The sequence below is a fragment of the Papio anubis genome, chromosome 12 (assembly GCF_008728515.1).
Source record: "Papio anubis isolate 15944 chromosome 12, Panubis1.0, whole genome shotgun sequence".
NCBI lineage: Eukaryota > Metazoa > Chordata > Mammalia > Primates > Cercopithecidae > Papio > Papio anubis.
This window is the reverse complement of record NC_044987.1, coordinates 13,247,741-13,269,296: the sequence shown is the minus strand read 5'-3', so window position 1 is coordinate 13,269,296 and position 21,556 is coordinate 13,247,741. Positions and strand designations below refer to the sequence as shown.

The window sequence follows — 21,556 nt, the reverse complement described above, 5'->3', positions numbered from 1 at the left end:
GCCTCCTCTGCTCAGCTCTGTTTCGGAAAATCGGCGCTGCTCGATTCACGTGTAGCAAATCAAAGCCAATTAGATCTGCGGTAACTTTGGTTTTCAACAACTTGTACTGTGAAAAGGTTTCTGTCCATGTTTACCCTCATCTTGCCACCATTTAGACCGCTATATACACCGCTTCGCGGAGCCTCCAGCCATTCAGCGCTAGAAAATCCAGGGGACTACGCCTTAAAACCTTGAGCACCTGTTTGGGAACTTCTGCGCCTCCTCCCTTGAGGGAGAAAACGCCCCAGACATTCGCGTCAACGGAAGTGTCGTCTATTTTCCTCAACGCAGGGCACCCGTTCTAGAAATGCTGACATAAACACCGTAAAACTGCCTGGTACCACCATGAATAACGATCACCAGAGCTAGTTTAAAAAGAAAGCAAAGAAACGCAAAACCCGAAACCCCATCCTCCACCGCAGAAGTACTCGTATCGGGCGCCCGCCCTCCCCTTAGTCAGAGGCCGGAGGGGGCGTGGCCGAGCGCGCGGCACCCACGTGACCGTGGAGAGCTGCGCGCAGGCACGTCGCGCGATCTGCCGTCATATCAGCTTATGGCGCCGGTCGCTGATTGGCTGGCCGCTCCAGCCTCCCGGCGCCGGCTCGGCTCCTCCCCGCCCAGCCCGCTTGCTGGCTGCCCAGCGGCCAGGGTAGTCTGCAGAGCAGGGGCGTGCGGAGCGGCGGCGTACCGCTTCCAGGTGGGGACGGTGGGTGTGTGGGCGGGCGGGGAAGGAAGCTGAATGCACTTGAGCGGGCCGGGCCTGGGGGGCTATGGAAAAAAGGCTGGAGAGACTTCAGCGTCTGGGACTCGGGTGGGCGAGGCGGAGGGTGTGCCCGGAGCTCGGGTTTTCTCTACGCTGCGGGAGGTTAGCTAGTGCCCTCTGGATGGCAGGCGTTGGGCGGGTACTAGGAACGCGGTGGTGGTAGGGATCCGAGTCCTATGCCGAGAGGGGAGGCTGGCAGGTAGCCTGGCATCCCGAGGACTGGCGGCGAGGGCTGTGCCGAGGGACTTCGGGGCGTCGGAGGGCTGCGCCACCTGGGAGTCTGGGTGGAGGGGCCTTCCGCTCGCGCGGGGAGGGATCGCAGGGCCGATGGGGAGGCCTGAACGTGAAAGAGCCTACCGTGGACGGGCTTGAAGAAAATGCAGTGTTTGATGTTGGGTGTTGCAGATCTCTTACTCAAGGGAAGTCTGGTGCGGCTGCTGAACACAGATGCTTTACTTTTCCCTTCGTTCTTGGAGGGTTTTTTTCTTTTAAGGGCCAAAGGAATCAGGCTGAAGAATTGGTCGGTATCAGAATTCCTGACCATTGCAGTGCAAGCCTCTGTTACTGCGGCGTAGTTAGGATGAAGGGACAACAGTCTGGGTTTGAGGAGACAGAAAGGAAAAGGGAAATAATCTATTCCCTTAGCACCAGAGAAGGAAAAATAATGTATACTGCCATCCCCGTGTTACAGCAGAGTAGATTTCGAGGTGGTATAAGTGAAGAAAACAAGACCTCAGTAGATAGGGTTTCCATACTGGAAAGTTTGTGGCGGCTCGGTACTTTTAGCTGAAACCCTCTGCAAGTTATTTGTCTTTATATCACTATCATTTTTAAAGTTTCTAATGATTGATACCTAATAAATAACTGATCCTTGATCATTTAGAGTGCTTTTCCATTCATTATGTGATGTAATTAGCATGTGTGGTACTCAGAATTCCTCATCTGCATATAAAACATCTTGAGAGATAACATAATGTGTTAGCAAAGAGAACAGGTTGTGGAGTGTACATCCCAGCTGGTTTTTTTTGTACTGAACAAGTTATTTAAATACTCTGACCTCAGTTTCCCTATCTATAAAGTGGGGATGATAGAAGTACCTGTCTCAGAGCTATAAGGATTAGATGAGGTTATACAAAGATAATACCTGGTTCCCAGTAAATATTAGCTATTATTTTCTCAGAATTCCTCATCTGCATATAAAATATCTTGAGAGATAACACAATGCGGTAGCAAAGAGAACAGGTTATGGAATGTACATCCCAGCTGGTTTTTTTGTACTGAACAAATTATTTAAATACTCTGACCTCAGTTTCCCTAACTATAAAGTGAGGGGTCGTAGAAGTACCTATCTCATTGAGTTATAAGGATTAGATGTTATACAAAGAATACCTGGTTCTCAATAAATATTAGCTATTATTTTCTGTACTTTGTAAGTAGAGCAAAAAGATAATGATAGACTGAGTTGTTCTAAGCCTAGTATTGTTATAACTGAGTTTTAAGAAGAAGTTTCTTTAATTCTGCAAGGACAAACGTATTTAAGTTTCTGTTTGAAGCAGTGGTACTCAATTTAGGGTCCTTGGGACCCCTTACTTCAGGGCTTATAACCCTTTAAAATTATATGAGTTTGTAGAAGCACTGAGAATTTTTAAAAATTCAGGAGTTGACGACTTGTAGTGGTGAAGAGGCAGTAGAACTTGGCAGAAGTTCACATACTTTGCAACCAGATTGTGTGTATTTGAATCCTAGCTCCAGCATTTACTTACTCTTATGACCCTATGCAAGTTACTTAAAATTTCTGTGCCCAGCTTTTTCATCTATAAAACAATACTAGTACCTAACTTTTGAGACTTCTTGAAAGGGTTAAATTAGTTAATATACGTAAAATATTTAGATTACCTAGTATATAGTAAATATTACTATCAACTACTGTCAGTTATTTTTCAAACAAAAATCAAGTGACACCTATTTTATCTTCTATTGCAGTAATTTTGACTCATTTTTGACTGCCTTAACAGTGATAATTATACAGGTGTTATTTTATTGAGTACCTTTCTTGGGTCAAATGTCAAAAGATTACTTAGTCTCTAAACCTCACAGCAATCAAACATGTTTGTGTTCTTTTTGGTTGCACCATACTATTCTAGGTGTTGCATTGAATTAGGGCTACATGGCACTGTGGGAAACATGTAGATTGATTCATCAGCTGTTAGCAACCTTTAGTGATATGGCAATATCCTTTACAATTATTAAATGTTTATGTTCTCTGATATTACTTAGTACCCTGTCCCTGTCGCACCACCTCCCTTGATAGTCTTCACCCTTATTACTTCAGCTACCTGTATACTAACTAGGCTAGCTTTTGAACTTTACATTTATATTTACATGTGGCCTATTGCCTATATCTAAGATATAAGATGACCCACAGATAATTAGATTTTAAAATCTACATTGAACCCATTGTGAACCCCAGATATCTGAGACAGGTCTCAGTCAATTTAGTTTATTTTGCCAAGGTTAAGGATGCATCCGTGACACAGCCTCACACAGCCTGGGAAGTCCTGACAACATGTGCCCAAGGTGGTGGGGGATACAGTTTGCTTTAATACATTTTAGGGAGACATGATACATCAATCAGTATGTGTAAGATCTACATTGGTTGGGTCTGGTAAGGTGGGACAACTTATAGTGGGGGCTTCCAGTTTAGAAGTAGGTAAGAGACAAAGGTTGCATTCTTTTGAGTCCTTGATTAGCCTTCCACTGAATACACAATTTAGTCTGGCTCAGTGAATCTTCATTTTTACATAAACAATAGGGCAGAGGAAGCAATCGGATATGCATTTGTCTCAGGTGAGCCTCAGAGGGATGACTTTGAGTTCTGTCTGTTCTTTATCCACAAAGGAATTTTCTGAGGGCAAATTGTGAGGGAGGAATGTAGCTTCTTATTCTTGTAGCTATCTTATTTAGGAATAAAGTGGGAGGCAGGTTTGCCTAACATAGTTTCCAGCTTGACTTTTCTCTTAGCTTAGTGATTTTGGAGTCCCAAGATTTTATTTTCCGTTCATACCATCATTCCTTACCCACCCCCTATTCCTACCCTACCCACCCCCTATTCCTACCCTACCCACCCCCTATTCCTACCCTACCCACATCTGCTAGCTCTGCCAGTATTCCCTATTTCAATTACAATGACATCACCATCTACTTAGACCAGCTAAAGTCTCACAGTTGCCCTAGATTTCTCTCTCACTTCCCAGCATCTGTGGGTTATCCAAATCCTGTGGATGTTTTGACTTGAGAAATCTCTGCTGGCTAGTCTTAACAGCCACTGCCTGAGGTCAGGCTATCATTTTCTCTGGGTTAGTCTGCCGCAGGAACAACCAAACTAGTTTCCCTGCTTCTCACTGATAACCCATATTTCTTTTCTTTTCTTTTCTTTTCTTTTTTATAGTGATGGAGTCTCGCTGTGTTGCCCAGGCTGGTCTTGAACTCCTGGCTTCAAGCGGTCCTCCTACCTCAGCCTCCCAAAGTGCTGGGAACAAGCGTTAGCCACCTCATCTGGCCCAGTACTCCAGATTTCTCATGGAATGGTTTTTATGAAATGGGTCTGATTGTATATTTTTCCTACCCAGAAATCTTAAGTGTCTCCCTATAGTGTGTGAGAGAAAGTCCAAACTCCTCAGCAGGACAGCAGATCCTCCATGCGTAGTCTAACACCAATCTCCTTTACAAGTCCATCCCCTAACATGTTTTTCCCTCTGCTCCACCCCTATCACCCTGTCTAACACCCGCCAGCCACACGGAGTGAGCCATGAATGCATCATGTTCTTCCCTTGCTTTGCAGTTGTGACTTCTCTTTGGAATGGCTATCCCTAACCTTTTCTTTCTGGTGATGTCCTTCAAAGTCCAAATCTAATATAGTCACTAGGAAGCCTTTTACCATAAGCTGAGGTAGTTGTGTTGTCTTTTCTGATTTCATAGAATTTGCATATATATATCTGTATTGCAGGATGTGTCCTATTGATAGAATCGTTTTTGTAGTTGCCTTACGTTTAAGACTGATTTAGACTGTGTCTTTTTAATTTTATATGCTCATTACCTAGTGTAGTGCTTAACACTTAATAAGTTCTTATTTGAATGAATTAACATGGCGTGTATGATAAGGAATATATGTTAATATCTGGCATTTGGTGCTAATTAAATTTTTCCTTCCCTAAGTGAGGAAATGTTTATAATTCATGTCATAAACAATGGGCCAAACTCCCTAATATTTAAGGAGCTTCTAGAGTTTGCCTTTTATAAAGATACTAAAAACCCAGTGGGAAAATGGGCAAAGGATAAAAACAGATAAACACAGAAAAAAGTACAAATTGTTCTAAATATATTGAATGATGCTCAACTTTACTCATAATAAGGTAAATGCAAATTAAGTATACCCGACATAGCCCTTCTTTCCTGATGAATATGTGAAAGTTTGATATCCTCTGCTAGTAAGATTGTAGAGAAATAGGTAAGGTACTGTCCTACATCGTTTGAGGACTATGAAGTAGTTGTAACCCTTATGGAGAGTGATTTAGCAATATTTACCAAAGTTATGAGTGTGTAACTCCTTGGCTCAGCTCTTCTGCTTTTGGAAATCTGCCTAATGAGGGCCTGTCATTGCAGCATTATTTGTAATAGCAAAAAATTGGAACCTATCCAAATATCTGGATATGTGTTAAGTAAACACCTGTGTAACACTGAATTAGACATAATTCAGTTGAACTCACAGAAAGGGATACAGGTCCATAGTCCCTAGTCACAATTTGGAAGTCTAGAAAGCCCTGAAAAAACAAAAAGTTGTTTTCTTTTTTGCTTTAAGTTCAGCTCCCAAACTCACTTGATGACAAATTCTGACTCCATCTGACTGAGGTGCCCATTGTGTCTTGGCACCCCTACCAGGTATTTCTGGTGTTTTTTATTGTTTTGTTACTTTGAGTTTCATGTGGCAGTGTGGGAACTACCACCTCATGTGACTTAAGGAATAGAAAAACAGATTGCGGATGTTTTATAGCGGTAGTAAGGACTAAGAATTGATGAAAACTAGGGAGACATTGCACAGGACCGAAAATGAAGATTCTAACCGTGTTTCGGTTAAGTGGATTTCACAATAGGAAGTAAACAGGCCACTCATTGCTTTGTTGATCATGAAAAAAGCTGTCATATATGAAGAACTGCTACTGGAGGATGTATGTTAGTATTAATAAGGAAGAATTCAGAAATTTAGGAAGCAGTGTGGTGAAAAATATCTAAAAGTAAGGCAAGAGTCAATAGAAAATTTACTTTCTAGACAGCTGTTATGCATTCTCCTCAACCGTATATTATAGTTTTTAATCATTTACTTTTACCTCACTGTGAGCAGAATACAGCCTTTTCCTTTGGGTCTTGCTCTGTTGCCCAGGCTGGAGTGCAGTGGCACGATCATGGCTCACTGCAGCCTTGAACTCCTTAAGCAATCCTCCCACCTTTGCCTCCTGAGGGTAGCTGGGACCACAGGGCTGTGCTACCATGCCCGGCTAATTTTTATATATTTTGTAGAGACGGGATTTCACTATATTGCTCAGGCTGTTCTCCAACTCTTGAGCTCAAGGAATAAGCCTACCTCCCAAAGCACTGGTATTAGTCATGAGCCACCATGCCTGGCCAGAATACAATCTTTTTCTCCAAGGAGTGTTACACTTTGGGAAAAAGCAAGTATATTGCTTGCACAGTTAAGGGAGGCCTAGGAATCAAAACTTCTTTTAAGAGTTCAGTTGTAAAGATCCTGTTTTCAAAATTACTTAATGCTTGAAATGATGTTGATAAATCAGCAATAATAAATGTTTAACATTTTAGCTGACAATGAGGTTTGAAAATGAACTTGTAGATATTTTGAAAGATTTTCTATCGCTAATGAAGTGATGATACGTAATGTCTTTAATTATACCATACATTTAATGGCCAAAACCATAGATAGGTCAGGAGAAGCTGATGTTGAAGAAATGCTGAACATTAATCATGATGCTTCTGTTAGGCATTTCTTGGATGATGGGGAAATTGCTGAAAGGTTTCTGAATGCACCTAAGTGTCACGTGTCCATGTGAAGAGACCACCAGACAGCCTTTGAGCAATAAAGCTTTTTAATCACCTGGGTGCAGGCAGGCTGAGTCCACAAAGAGAGTCAGCAAAGGGAGTTAGGGGTTGCGGCAGTTTTGTAGGATTTCGGTAGGTAGTGGAAAATTACAGTCAAAGGGGGCTGTTCTCTTGTGGGTCACAAGGTGCTCAGTAGGGGAGCTTCTGAGCCAGGAGAAGGAATGTCACATGGTAATGTCATCAGTTAAGGCAGGAATTGGCCATTTTCACTTCTTTTGTGATTCTTCAGTTGCTTCGGGCCATCTGGATGTACAGTGCAGACTAGGTCAATTGAGATTAAACAGCTGGGAAGAGAAATATGAACAGACTTGGGGACACCATCACGCATTTCCACATAAGCATAATGAGAGTCCCAAAAGGAGAAGAAGGAAAGGCATAGAAAGTTTAAGAAAGTGGCCCTAGACTCACCAAATTTGACGAAAAACTTTACACATCCAAGAAGCTCAACAGTATAGGGTTGGGGTGTCTTTTTGGGGTGCTGAAAATGTTCTGAAACTCGATAGTGGTAATGATTGCATAGCTCTGAGAATATGCTAAAAAAACTAGTCAATCATATACTTTAAAATAGTGAATTTTATGGTATGTGAATCGTATCTCAATAAACCTGTTTCATTAAAAACAAAAGGAGGAGCATGATCTTTATGTAGGGATGGAAAGATCTCCAAGATATATATGCAGTTAAGAAAAAGAAACTTCACAGTGTATATAGTATGCCACGTTTTGTAAGGAAGGAGAGAAAAATCTGTTGTTCCATCTTACATTAACACTGTAAGGATTCTCAGGAAACTAATAGGTATGGTCACTCAGAGAGGTGGAAATGAAATGACGGTATACTTTACAGTGACATGGATGGAAGCAAGGCTTTGTATTGTATATCTTTTCCTATCAGTTTCTCATTTTGAACTATATGCGTATTATTTTTTAAGAAACTTTCTTAAATCCCTGTGGGAATTTAGTGGAGAAATCTCATAGGGAATCTAGTGAAGGAAATAGGCTACAAGGAAGTAAGTCAGTATTTTCAGAATTTTCCTTACCTATGGGCTATTTTATTTCATAAATTGGTGGTTAGTAACATGGCCCAGTATGTAGGAGATAAAGGCCATTTGAACCCCTGAAATCTATTTGGGTAAACAATTTGCAGATAGGCTTCTTGTTCAAAAATTTCAGTTCTAAGTGAGAGAGGTATTTTAGATGCTGACCACATCTTCTTGTGCGAACAATGCAATGAGGAATGAGTGAGTCGATCGTAAATGATAGATTCCATAGTCAGATCACAAAAGCTGACCATAATATCACCAAACTGTATTGTAACAGGACTATGAGTATAGAATGGACTTAAATATGTACTGAACTGACTAATGTTGTTTTAGAGTTTAAGCATCTGAAACAGGAGCTGGCAAACTATCTAAATGGCCAAGTAGTAAATGCCTTTGGTTCAACGGGCCGTACTGTCTCTGTTGCAGTGATACAAGCCCACCTTTTGTAGCAGAAAAGCAGCCACGGACAATATGTAAACATCTGGATGTAGCTGTGTTCCATAAAGATTTTTACAAAGCAGGCTCTGAGTTTGGCCCGTGGGCTACAATTTACCAACTGCCTGATCTGGAATACTGATTAGAGGTGTAGAGAAATAAATGTATTCTAGTTCTTAACACCAAGAATACATCTTCCTTTGTTCTGTCAATGGGAGTGTCAGAAGAACAGATAGTCCCAATTCTATGGTTGTGGTGGCAGCATGGATGTCTTCTAGGGAATTTATCTTAGGTGTCAGCACTGAAGCAAAAATCTCTGAAGTATGAGTCCTTGAAGGAGAGAGATGCAGCTGAAACTTGTAGCTGAAAGAGGAAACTGTTTTTCTGAGTACCTAGTCCCCTGCATTCCCATCTTTCCTACTTGCCGTGCTGCCATAGGACGCACTAGGAAAGGACACGGAAATGGAATCGGATCTGGGCTTGTGCCACTTAGCAGCTTGATGACCTTTCCTTGGCCTCAGTTTCTCTAACTGAACTTTAGTATCCCCATACATAATATGAAGAAATTGGACTAGAGATGATATCTAAGGTCCCTTCTGGCTCTAAAGATGGCATGTAGGGGATTCTCATAGCAGCAGATATACTACATATGATTGTTCTTAAATCAGGAACTTGAGATACAGTGTTTCTGAAAAATTTTTGCCTGGAAAAATATAGACATGGTAACTAATTGTCGCACATGCTTATCTTTTAGGGGCTAAGTGATGGATCTTGTACTCAGTGTTGCAGATTACTATTTTTTTACACCATACGTATATCCAGCCACATGGCCAGAAGATGACATCTTCCGACAAACTATTAGTCTTCTGATTGTAACAAATGTTGGTGCTTACATCCTTTATTTCTTCTGTGCAACACTGAGCTATTATTTTGTCTTTGATCATGCATTAATGAAACATCCACAATTTTTAAAGGTAAGAAATTTTTTTTTACCTATTTTCTAACTATTAAAGTAAAAATAACAATATGTTTGAGATTTTTAGATTAAGCTGATTATGTGTAACCATCAAATAAAATTTTGGAGACCAACCACAAATGGGTTAGATATTTTCATTTTTAACAAAACTAAGTCTAGTATCTTATATTGTTAGATGCATATTGGAGCATTTTTATGCTGATATTGAGTAAATAAATGCATACATTTATGTCATTATTTTAATATGATTTTCACACACTGAAATGTGTTTTTTTTTGTTTTTTTTGTTTTTTTTTTTTACCATGTTTTGTTTTTTGGCTAGATAGGGGATTCAAACTCAGTAGTTTCGAAGTTGTTTACAATCATTTTAAAATTTCAGTTGTTTGTACTTGTCGGTGACTCCAAGGACCGAACAGCAAAAGAAAAAATACAGGATTGGGGATGGAAGTTACTTAGGAAAGAAACGATTATTCCATAAATAGAAGTTTAGAATGCAGATTTTGGAGGAAGGAAAAAAGGTTTCAGAATTTAAAATACTTTATTGCATTTTCTCAGTACAAAAGGAATGATTTTCTTACATACCTATTTTCAAGTTTTTAAAATTTTAATAGAAGCAGTTTTGGAGGTAAGCCCCTTCATGTAAAAGAGATTTTAAAAATCCAGGCCAGAACAGTTTTACGCCTGTTGTGTTTAACATGGATTTTGTGATTTTAAGTATTGGAAATTTCACTTTCAGAATCAAGTCCGTCGAGAGATTAAGTTTACTGTCCAGGCATTGCCAGTGATAAGTATTTTTACTGTTCCACTGTTCCTGCTGGAGTTAAGAGGTTACAGCAAATTACATGATGACCTAGGAGAGTTTCCATATGGTAAGTAAATCACACGAGTGTCAGGAAGATAATAGTCTAAGCACAGGTTAGTTTCCTTAAAAAAAAAAAAAAAAAAAACCTGCCTCTCTTTTTTATTTTATCTTTTAAAATAATTACAAATTATCCGATTGTTTTTAATGTTCTATTTTCATGTGTTCATGTCTTGCCACATGTGCGTTTCTTTAGTTTTTCCATCAATCTAAAAGTCTGTTGTAGATGAGATTGTGTCTGGTGGAAGATTGGAGTGATCAGAGATGGGTCCTTGCATGTGTTTTCTATTAATTATTGAATTCAACCTTCTAAAAAACACTTGAGTAGCTTATGATAATTGCTGAAAGTTAAAAACTACAGAGGTTTTAAATCCATTATCCTGCTTCTTAGAAACCGTAACTCTTCTGGCACACGACCACTCGCTTTTCTGCGCCTGTATACTTCATTGTTTACATTTCACAAATGAAGTCCTGAGGTGCATAGTGGTTTGGGCTCTGCATTTTGTTTCTCTTAGCAACTTACATGGCTGTATTTTCATGTCAAAAAATCTTTGAGATTATGTAATATATTAGTCATAGTACTGTGTGGATATTCATAAGTTATGTAAATGATACCTAATTGTTAGACCTTCAGATTGTTACCCTTTTTTATAGTATAAACAGTCCTGTAGTGACTAAACTTTTGTGAAATTTTGAAACTTTTTCAAGACACATTTCTAGGATCTAGTATGTGAAAAACAATCATAGTATTTTTTGAAGGCTGATAATGTGTCAGTGACAGTTCTCAGCTCTTCACAAGAATCAGTGCATTGTTTTCCTACAATTTTACAAGATAGATACTATCACTATGCTCCTTTTATAGGTGAGTCAGTGAGAGGTGTGCAGAGTTTCAGTAATGAGTAGGTGGTAGATCTGAGACTTGGACTCACGCTTGCTGGCACCAGCACCCTGCTCTTTAAGTAAGAAGTCAGTTATTGCTGGGCGCAGTGGCTCAAGCCTGTAATCCCAGCACTTTGGGAGGCTGAGGCAGGCGGATCATGAGGTCAGGAGCTTGAGACCATCCTGGCCAACATGGTGAAACCCCATCTCTACTAAAATACAAAAAATTAGCGGGGTGTGGTGGTGCACACCTGTAGTCTCAGCTATGCGGGAGGGCGAGGCAGGGGAATCCCTTGAACCCAGGAGGCAGAGATTGTGCCACTGCACTCCAGCCTGGGCGACAGAGCAAGACTCTGTCTCAAAAAAAAAAAAAAAAAAATTATTTAGAAGATGGGACAAAAAATTATATACTGGGGTACTGTATTGGCTGGGCTTTGAAACATGGATATGATTATGAGTAAAAATAAAGGAAGAGAGGGCATTTTAGGTTCTTGAACCCCTGTGAGGAAAGGTACAGAGGTAAGACTTCCAAGAGAGTGGGAAGATATTGAGTAAACCTGCCCAGTTAGAGCAGGAATACAGGAGTGATGAGGTTGGAAAGATCCGAAAGGGCTGGAGTGCGGAGTAAATGCTAAATTTAAAGTATTTAGTGGGAAGTAAATTTTAAGCAGGGAGATAATGTGTAAAGATGGGTTTTAGGAAGATTAATATGAAGGGCAGTGATGATTCCCAGAGATTTAAATAATAAAGATGTCTTAGGAGTATCCTGTCTCATAAATATCTTCATGGTTTAATTAAGAAGTACTTTAGGTAGAACGTTTCAAGTACTTATGAGAGAGAAATGAGGAAATGACCAGATTTCAGGAAGCCAGGAGAGATTAGTTTTTATAATATATTAGCCAAAACAGATCATTTATAGTGTTTGAGTCTAGGATCCCATTTTACACTTAGATGGACATGTGAAAAGTGAACTCTAATCCTAGGAGCTGAGTTTTGATTCTTCTGTTTCCTGTTTTCTTTTCTAGGATTGTTTGAACTCATCATTAGTATCATATCTTTCCTCTTTTTCACTGATATGTTCATCTACTGGATTCACAGAGGCCTTCATCATAGACTGGTATATAAGGTAAAGTCATTTGTGGGGAAAAGAGGAAAAAAGTTACACATTTCAGCAATGTATGGTTATAAATTCCATTCTCTATTTCCAAGAATTTCCTCTAACCATATTAAATGTCTAGCCATAATCATAACAGGTACAGGGTGCATTTTGTTCATATTCTTTATGGGTCTAAGGGGTGTCTTAAAGTTCTTCTGTTCTGGCAACAGGTACACATGGACTTACAGAGAGAACAGTAGACATTAGGGACTCCGGAAGGTGGGAGGATGGGAGAGGAGTGAGGGATGAGACCCTCCCTGTTGGGTACAATGTGCATTATTCAGGTGCTGGGTACACTAAAAGCCAGACTTCACCACTATGCAGTATATCCATGGAACACCACTGCATTTGTACCCATAAATCCATATAAAATTATACTGTTTTAGGGCAAAGAAGGACATGTTATAGAATAAATAATTTTGCTGATTTCTACAGGATATGTTAGTTAGGTCGTTTCCAACATGAGTATGAGAAGCTAAGTTGAATGTTGCGTGGGGTAAAGTTTGCAGTGCTAATTGTGTCCTTTTCTTCTGTAGCGCCTACATAAACCTCACCATACTTGGAAGATTCCTACTCCATTTGCAAGTCATGCTTTTCACCCTGTTGATGGCTTTCTTCAGAGTCTACCTTACCATATATACCCTTTTATCTTTCCATTACACAAGGTGGTTTATTTAAGTCTGTACATCTTGGTTAATATCTGGACAATTTCCATTCATGATGGTGATTTTCGTGTCCCCCAAATCTTACAGCCATTTATTAATGGCTCAGCTCATCATACAGACCATCATATGTTCTTTGACTATAATTATGGACAATATTTCACTCTGTGGGATAGGATTGGAGGCTCATTCAAAAATCCTTCCTCCTTTGAGGGGAAGGGACCACTCAGTTATGTGAAGGAGATGACAGAGGGAAAGTACAGCAGCCATGCAGGGAATGGTTGTAAGAATGAAAAATTATTCAATGGAGAGTTTACAAAGACTGAATAGATTATTGCCCAGTTATTCCTAAGTAATGACAAAGAAGGAAATACCATATTTCTTTTTTTTAATAAGGAAAAAATAATCTCCATACAGCCAAGATACATAGTAAGCAAATGGTATCATTTGGAAATGAGCATTGTGGGCACTGCTGAGGAATGATCATAGGGGCAGTCCAGGAGAAGATGCTGTGAACATCAGGATTTTAATCTTACGCTTAAAATGCCAGGTGTTGTTCAGGGGACAACTTGTATCTTTCTAGCAGCAGATCTGTAGTTTGTGTAGCCTCAACAACAATTAGAAATAAGATAGAGAATAAGTTATTGAGGGGACTGGGCTATATGCATTTGCCTTAATCCACTCGTTTTTATGAAGAATCATCGTGCTGAATAATACCAAGACTAAGCACCATAACCAAGAAATACTAATATATAAAGATTGTTTCTTGTTTCAGGAATGGTTAATTCTTTCATGTTGGTTTGATAATGATAACTTGTAGTACTTTATTCAAGTCAAAACATCAGTGTGGAAAAAAATTCGGATACATTAGCAGCTATGTAATGACCTAATTGATGGCAGGTGTAATAAGACTATCGTCTTCCTACACATAGGAGGCTCATTCTCTGGGCACACTGTCAACTGTTACATTTTACTGATTAATAAATAAATTGGAATTTTAAAATATCTATCACCATGATTTAATCCAGATCTGGTATTATATAACTAAACATGGTGGTGATTATTATTTAAAACCATTATTTAATAAGAGTAAAAATATGTGAATCTGGATATATTTTTTAAAAAATTGATGCCCAGATGATATATTAGGCACTACTGATTTTTTAATTAAATTGATGGACTACACTTTTGATGTTTCAAAGTTACAAACCTGTGATTTTTTTGTAAAGGAAATAATTGCCAAATACCCATTGCTGACGATTAGTTTTAAAATCTTATTCCTCCTCTTCTCCCCTCACTTTTACCTACTTCCTCTGCAAAAAGATTTGACAAATACTTTCATAAGGAAATGTGTGTTGTAACATAAATATATTGCAAAAACATAGTTTGTAAAGGCATTCGATAAGCTATTTATGTAAAATCAATAAAAGTTGATCATTATAATTAAACTGTATCAGTTAAATGTTAGAGCAGCACAGAGCATTCTTTGTACAGATTTTGTCAGTTGGAAGCCACAGAAATGATATGGATTGTTAAATGTGTTTCAGAACAGCCCCAGATACTCAGTGTCACGGGGAGAAAGAAGTGGGTGCCACATTCTGTTTATATTTCACATTTTAAGTAGATTTGAGTGTTTTAGCAAGAAATCGGTCATAAAATCTAATGTCTGGGATCCAGAAGAAAACGTCTTTAATCTGTGTGTTATTGTCACAACGTCATCTTATTTAAATGTACCAATTAGTATTTTGTAATGGGCAAACGTCATTTAATACGTTTCACTAATCCCACTCGCCCCCGGTGCTCCACCTTGCCTAAGAAAAGGAAATTAAGGAGAAGTAAACTTTATTTCCTCATATAATGACAGCTGATATTTATTGAGCTTTTCCTCTTTGCCCGGAGACTAGGACCCAAAGAAGTTAAGTCACTATTCCAAGGTTTATTTCTCTCTCCTATAATGTCCCATGCGGATGTTGTGGTCAGTGGACAGCTTTCCACCTAGTCATTCTGCGACCCAGGCTCCTTCCTCTTGGGGTTCTGCCTTTCTCTCAGTCCATAGAGCCCTCTTTGTTGAAGGAGCACATAGGGAAAGAAGGAAAAGTCTGCGTGGGAAATTTCACGGGTGAGGCCTGGAAGTGGTGCAGATCTCTTCTGCCCGTGTTCCTTTGGACAGAACTCAGTCACATGGCCCACCAGAGAGATTTTGGAAAGTGTGTCCAGCTGTGTGCCTGGGAGGAAGGGGGCACCATTTTCTTGAGCAGCTGGCCTGTTGCCATGTTTGTGGTGTTTATTCCCCTCTTCTTGATGTTGAAATGGTGAATGAGCCGTGAAGTTTATTTCAGGTTATCCACATGCTAATTGTCTCAGTGTCTTTAATTCTGTAACTCCAATTATGAATGTTAAAGCTTTCTCTAGATTCTTATTCCTGTATAGCTAATAGAGAAGAAAGGACAGCTTCCTATGGGGAGGACAGAGGCTTCCTCATAGGTGTTAGGAATAATCAAACTTGCCTCTGCCCTTTCACCCATCTCAAATTCTGGTCTCTTAAAGCAGCGTTATGTTAAGGAGTCCTAACATTTTAATATACACTACTGCCACATTCTCCTATTTTCTATTAGAGGAAGTCAGAGAATATTCATGGAAGTGAGGGCCCAAATTACCTTCTACAGGTGACTTTGAAACCTTTTATAGTTACAAGACAAAGTGAAAATCAAGGTTACGTTTTCTACTTTCGTGGTAGAAATTGAGAAGTGGGTGGATATGGTTCGAGAAGACCTTTCAGAAACCCAGAGACTGAGTCTGTCTTCCTGTCTCTGCAATACCGAGTGAATTTCCTCATTCCCCTGTATCATGTTTTCCTCCCATCTTCTAGAAGCTGGGGACAGATTTGGAAGAGAATTACACAAGTTCAGTTTTTTGATTCATGGAGTTTACAGTGTATGCAGGTTATTTATGTAGAGAGGAGGTCTGGGAGAAAGATGGAAACTATAGGGAGATGACTGAGAACTAATATATTTGGGATTAACCCAGATAGAAGAAAAGTTTGAAACCATGAGATTGCCACGGAGAGCATGAAGAAAGATATTGAAAGACACTAACGAACTCGAGGGGTGCAGTGGTCTGAATGTGTCCTCCAAAATTCATATGTGGAAATAGGTTCGCCAGTGAGATAGGATGTAGAGGTGGGGCCTTGAGGAAGTGATGTAAGTCATGAGGGCTCTGAGATTAATGACTTGAAAAGAGGTGTGAGGCAACCGGTGAGCTCTTCTGTCCCTTCTGACGTGAGGACCCAGCAACAAGGTACCATCTTGAAAGCAGAAACCAGGAACTCAGCCAATACCAAACCCACTGGTGCTTAAGCATGACTTCCTAGCCTCCAGAGCTGTAAGAAAATAAATTTGTTATTTATAGATTACCCTGTTGAAGATACTTTGTTAAAGCAGTACGAATGGACTAAGAAAAGGGGGAAGAAACTTCCATTCCTGATCTTCCCAACTTCTTCAAATTCATGACACTTGAATGGCAGTCTTATTTCAGCACTTAACTGCTATCACCTATTTTATGTGCGTCTTATCTATTTTAGATGCCAGATTCCTTGGAAGTAGAGACCGTGTCTGAATCATCATTGTATTAAACCACTCATCCTTAAAAAACGCCCAAGACATGGTTAAAGTTCAATAAATACTTTGTTGAATTTATTAATAAAATGGCAGAAATGTCATTCTCTTCAGTATATGTTTAATAAATCCCTGATAGGCGCCAAGCACTGCACTAGGTACAAATTCTCTTCTGATGCTGTCTTTTTAGCCAACAGTTTTTTTTCCTCATTTATTCATTAGCTGACATTTGCTGAGTGCCTTGGAGGGGTCAAAAGGGGAAGTAAGGAGAAATCAAACATGGTCCCTACATCAAGGATAAACTTTTTTTTGTTTGGTCACTCAAAGTCATAACTTTGCAAACAAAACCCACCAGTACCCCAGATTTTGACCACAGATGAATCAGTAATACAAGAACTGGTTAGAGAGTTGAATGAATCTGTATACTCAGCACTTAGCACTCTGGGTAAAAGAAAAAAGATCCTCAAAGATATTAGTTAGTTACATCAAGAAAGGGCAAACCTGGGAGGTTAATCTATAACTTCACCTCAGAGGAACAGGAACTTTGGAGATAAACAGGGCTCTGCCACTTGCAAGTTGCACAATCCTCGTTTCTCCATCTGTAAATTGAGTAAAACACTGCCTATCTAATAAGATTAAATAAGTTAGAAGCATTCAGTTAAATGTCAACTGAAGCTGTTGTTCATGTAAATTGTGCTTGATGCTTTTTTTTCTAGATTCAATGATTATTGTCATTATACCTCAATAGGCCCTCAATAGAAATCAGTTGCAGAGGGCAGAAGCCTAGATATTTTCACCTTAAAACTGGAGGGTGAAAGACATTGAGGTGAAGTAGAGATAGAGGGTACAGAGAAAAATCGTATAAGTAAAACTAACATTGTTAACATTATTTACTATAAGTTATCTTTGTAAGAGAGGTAAAATACATACATTTGGTGGTGTTACAGGATTTCATTTTTAAAAAATGCATCACTTTGTGTGTTTTTATATTGCTATAAACCATAAGGCCAGTTTATAAGGTTTGCAGATAAAATAGAAACATACTTTCCTTGAAAAGCAGAATGAATTTCTCAAGAAAGGCAGGAAGGAAGTGTTTGAACCATGTGTCAACAAGCTTTACTTTCAAGGCAGGCTTTTGGTATGGAAAGAAAAATACTTATAAATACTTGTTTTAATATTTGCTTTATTAAAATACATTTAAAATATAGCATTTTAAAATCTAAGCTCAACTTGAAGACATCATAAGAACAGTAAATTTGATAAAAATGAGAAATTACATTACCATTTCTTTAACAATTTGCAAATTCCAATTATCCTGAACATTTAATACCACTTACATATTTCATTAATCACATTTTCTTAAACATTTGATAAGAGATTTAATATTTTGATCCAACTACCAAAAAGGCAGACTTGTGTACTTGACAGGTTTTTCTAAACACTTGACAACTCACGATTCAGACGTAAACACAAAATAGCATATCAAAAGTTAATCACTCAAGTTGGAAAGCATTCATACCATAGGCTTTTGTTCATTTCTTGAATAATTTTGTTATATCTTCCTCTTTTAGGCTGCAATGAGCTATAATTGCACTACTGCACTCCACGCTGGGTGACAGAGCAAGACGCTATCTCTAAAAATAAATATATGTGTGTGTGTGTGTATGTATGTGTGTATATATATATATATATATATATATATATATATATATATATATATATATAAAAGTATCTTCCTCTATTATAATTTAACTGATTAAGCCATTTATTTAGATGGAAACTTGGCCCCCTGACATGTGCCATGAAACAAATAGAAACCTAGAAATTTAGTGCATATTCAAATATTAAGACAGACACTGGTGTGGTGACTTTTGTCTCTCCCGTCATTGGGATGTTTTTTCTTTCTGATCAACTTAATGAAGGTATAATTTACTGTAATTAAGTGTAGCCATTTTTACTGTAGAGTTCAATGATCTTTGATGAATGTGTACACCCATGTAACCACCACCCCCAATCAAAGTAAAGAACATTTTCTTACCAGAATAAATTTCCTCTCCCTTTGCAGTCATTCTCCCCAGCCCTAGGTCACCACTGATCCACCTTCTGTTACTGGAAGGTTAGTTTTCTTCCCTGATTTAGAATTTCATATAAATTAAATCAGATAGTATATACTCTTGTGTTTAGTTTCTTTAGCTTAGCATGTTTAGAGATACATGCTGTTGCGTATGTCTGTAGCTTTTTGTTTTTATTGCTGGCTGGTATTTCATTGTAATATACCACAATTGGTTTATGTATTTGCTGATGGATATTTGTGTTATTTCTGGTGTGGGATTATTAATAAAGTTGCTACAAACATTTGTGTACAAGTCTTTGTGTGGATATGTTATCTCTTTGGTAAATATCTGTTAGATTTGCTGGGTCATAGGGAAGAGACATATATGTATATGTTTAATTTTATAAAACACTGTGAAACTATTTTCCAAAGTGGTTGTACCATTTTACCCTCCTGCTCCCAATGATGAGAATTCCATTTTTCCCACATGTTCACTAACAGTATTGTCAGTCCTTTTTTGTAACCATTCTAGTGGGGGTGAGGTAGTGTCCCACTGTGGCTTAATTTGCATTTTCCTGTGACTAATGATGTTAAGCACCTTTTCTTCTTTTTTTTTCTTCAAACTTTTTATATCTTTTGCAAACTATCTGTTCAAATCTTTGGCCATTTTAAAAATTAGGTTGTTTTTGTATTATAAGAATATTGACACATTCTTTGTTAGATGTATGTCTTTACCAATATTCATTTCCTTACTGTCTTTTGATAAGGAAAAAAAGTTTAATTTTTATTCAGACCACTTTATCAATTTTTATCTTTCATAGCTATTGCATTTTCTGTCCCACTTAAGAAATCTTTGCCAATCCCAAAGCAAACCTGGAATTTCCTTTGTGACAAGATTTTTGATAATGAGTTCATTTCTTAGAAGATAGACTTCATGTTTTCCTCTCTTCCTTTGTCAATTTTGATACATTGTTTTTCAAGAAATTTGTTTACTTCATTTAAGTAATACATTTTTTTGCCATTCCCTATGTAACATTCCCTATTTCCCTTTTAATGCCTCTATAGGATTGGTAGTTATATTTCTTATTTAATTCCTGATATTGATGATTTGTGTTTGCTCTTTTTCTTGATTAGTCTGAGATAAAATTGATTTTATTGGTTTTTATTTATTTATTTATTTATTTTGAGATGGGGTCTCACTCTGTCATCCAGACTGGAATACAGTAGCTTGACCACAGCTCATTACAGCCACAGCCTCCCAAATAGCTGGGAATACAGGCATGTGCCAGCACACCCAGCTGTTTTTTGTTTTGTTTTGTTTTGTTTTGTTTTGTTTTTAGAGACAAGGTCTCACTATGTTGCCAGGGTTGATCTCGAACCCCAGGGCTCAAGCAATTCTCCCACCTCAGCCTCCCAAAGTGCTGGGATTACAGGCGTGAACCACTGCGTCCAGCCCAATATTATTAATCTTTTAAAGAACCAACTGCTGTGGGCTGAATGTATCCCACAAAATTAGTATGTTAAAACTTAATTGCCAGTGTGATAGTATTAAGAGATGGGACATTTAGGAAGTGATTAGATCATGAGAGCTCCGCCCCTGTGAATGGTATTAACGTCCTTATAAAAGAAGCTACAGAGAGCTGCCACTCCCTTTTTCCTATTCCTTCTGCCACGTGAAGGCACAGCATTCATCCCCCAACCCCATCCCAGGGCATATGGCATTCAAGGTGCCATCTTGGAAGTAGGTACTGAGCCCTTGCCAGACAGCCAACCTGCTGGTGCCTTGATCTTGGACTACCTGTGGCCTTCAGAACTATGAGAAATAAGTTTCTGTTGTTTAAAATAACCCAGTCTCAGTTGTTTTGTTTTAGCAATACAAGCAGACTAAGACACCAACTTGTGGCCCTGTTGATTTTCCTCTATTGCTTGTCTTCAATTTCATTTTTTTTTTTTTCTTTTTTTGAGATGGAGTCTCACTCTGTCACCTAGGCTGGAGTGCAGGGGCATGATCTTGACTCACTGAAACCTCTGCCTCCCAGGTTCAAGCAATTCTCCCACTTCCGCTTCCCGAATAGCTGGGATGACAGGCATGCACCACCATGCCCAGCTAATTTTTGTATTTTTAGTAGAGATGGGAGTTTCACTATATTGGCCAGGCGGGTCTCAAACTCCTGACCTCAGCTGATCTGTTTGCCTCAGCCTTTAAAGTGCTGGGATTACAGGCGTGAGCCACTGCGCCCAGCCTCAATTTCATTAATTTCTGCTTGTGTATCTTTCTTTCTACTTATTGTGTATTTAAGTTGCCCTTTTTTCCCTTAGCTTCTTAAGATGGAAGCTCAGATCATTTATTTTTTTCTTTATAAATGTAAACATTTAAAGCCACAGCATTTTCTATAAGGACTGCTGTAGCTATATCCCACAAATTTTGTTATGTTTTCATTATTGTTAGTTCAAAGCATTTTTTATTTCTGATGGGATTTCTTCTTTGACTAGTGATATGGTGGGCTTTTGTATTGTGTTACCTTACCTGAGCCAGAGCTCTGTTTCCCAGAATTACTTTCATGCATAGTTACAGGTTAGCATGGCTACGATGGGATGGGGGTATGTATACAGGCTACACGAGAGTGAGATTTAGAAGGTGGAAGTGGAGCAGTAGCCATCTTTCTATGTTTGGGAAGATGGAGCAGTCCACAAAAACACTTGGAATCCGCTCATGTTGTCACTTCATTGGCCTGAGGCAGCAGCAGCAGCTCCTTTCTGATCCTCCTTCAGCTTCTCCAAATTCCAGGCCTGATGCACATTTAACTTCATGATGAAGGGCTCCAACCTCTGATGCAGGACAATGCCACCTCAAAGTTGAGGCTTGGAGATGGTGAAAGAATGACAAAGGGGCCAGTCTACTATCTTCAGTTGTC

At 38.9% G+C, this 21,556-nt stretch overlaps 1 protein-coding gene across 1 annotated transcript; it reads left to right on the top strand.

The window, feature by feature from the left end:
• The first annotated feature begins 633 nt into the window (after positions 1 to 633).
• On the top strand, positions 634 to 14,832 carry SC5D (sterol-C5-desaturase). Its single transcript, XM_003910847.4, has 5 exons — positions 634 to 736; positions 9,197 to 9,416; positions 10,155 to 10,287; positions 12,182 to 12,282; positions 12,849 to 14,832. The coding sequence occupies exons 2-5, from the start codon at positions 9,207 to 9,209 to the stop codon at positions 13,302 to 13,304; spliced, it is 900 nt and encodes a 299-aa protein (XP_003910896.1). The 5' UTR covers positions 634 to 736; positions 9,197 to 9,206; the 3' UTR covers positions 13,305 to 14,832.
• The last annotated feature ends 6,724 nt before the right edge of the window (positions 14,833 to 21,556 follow it).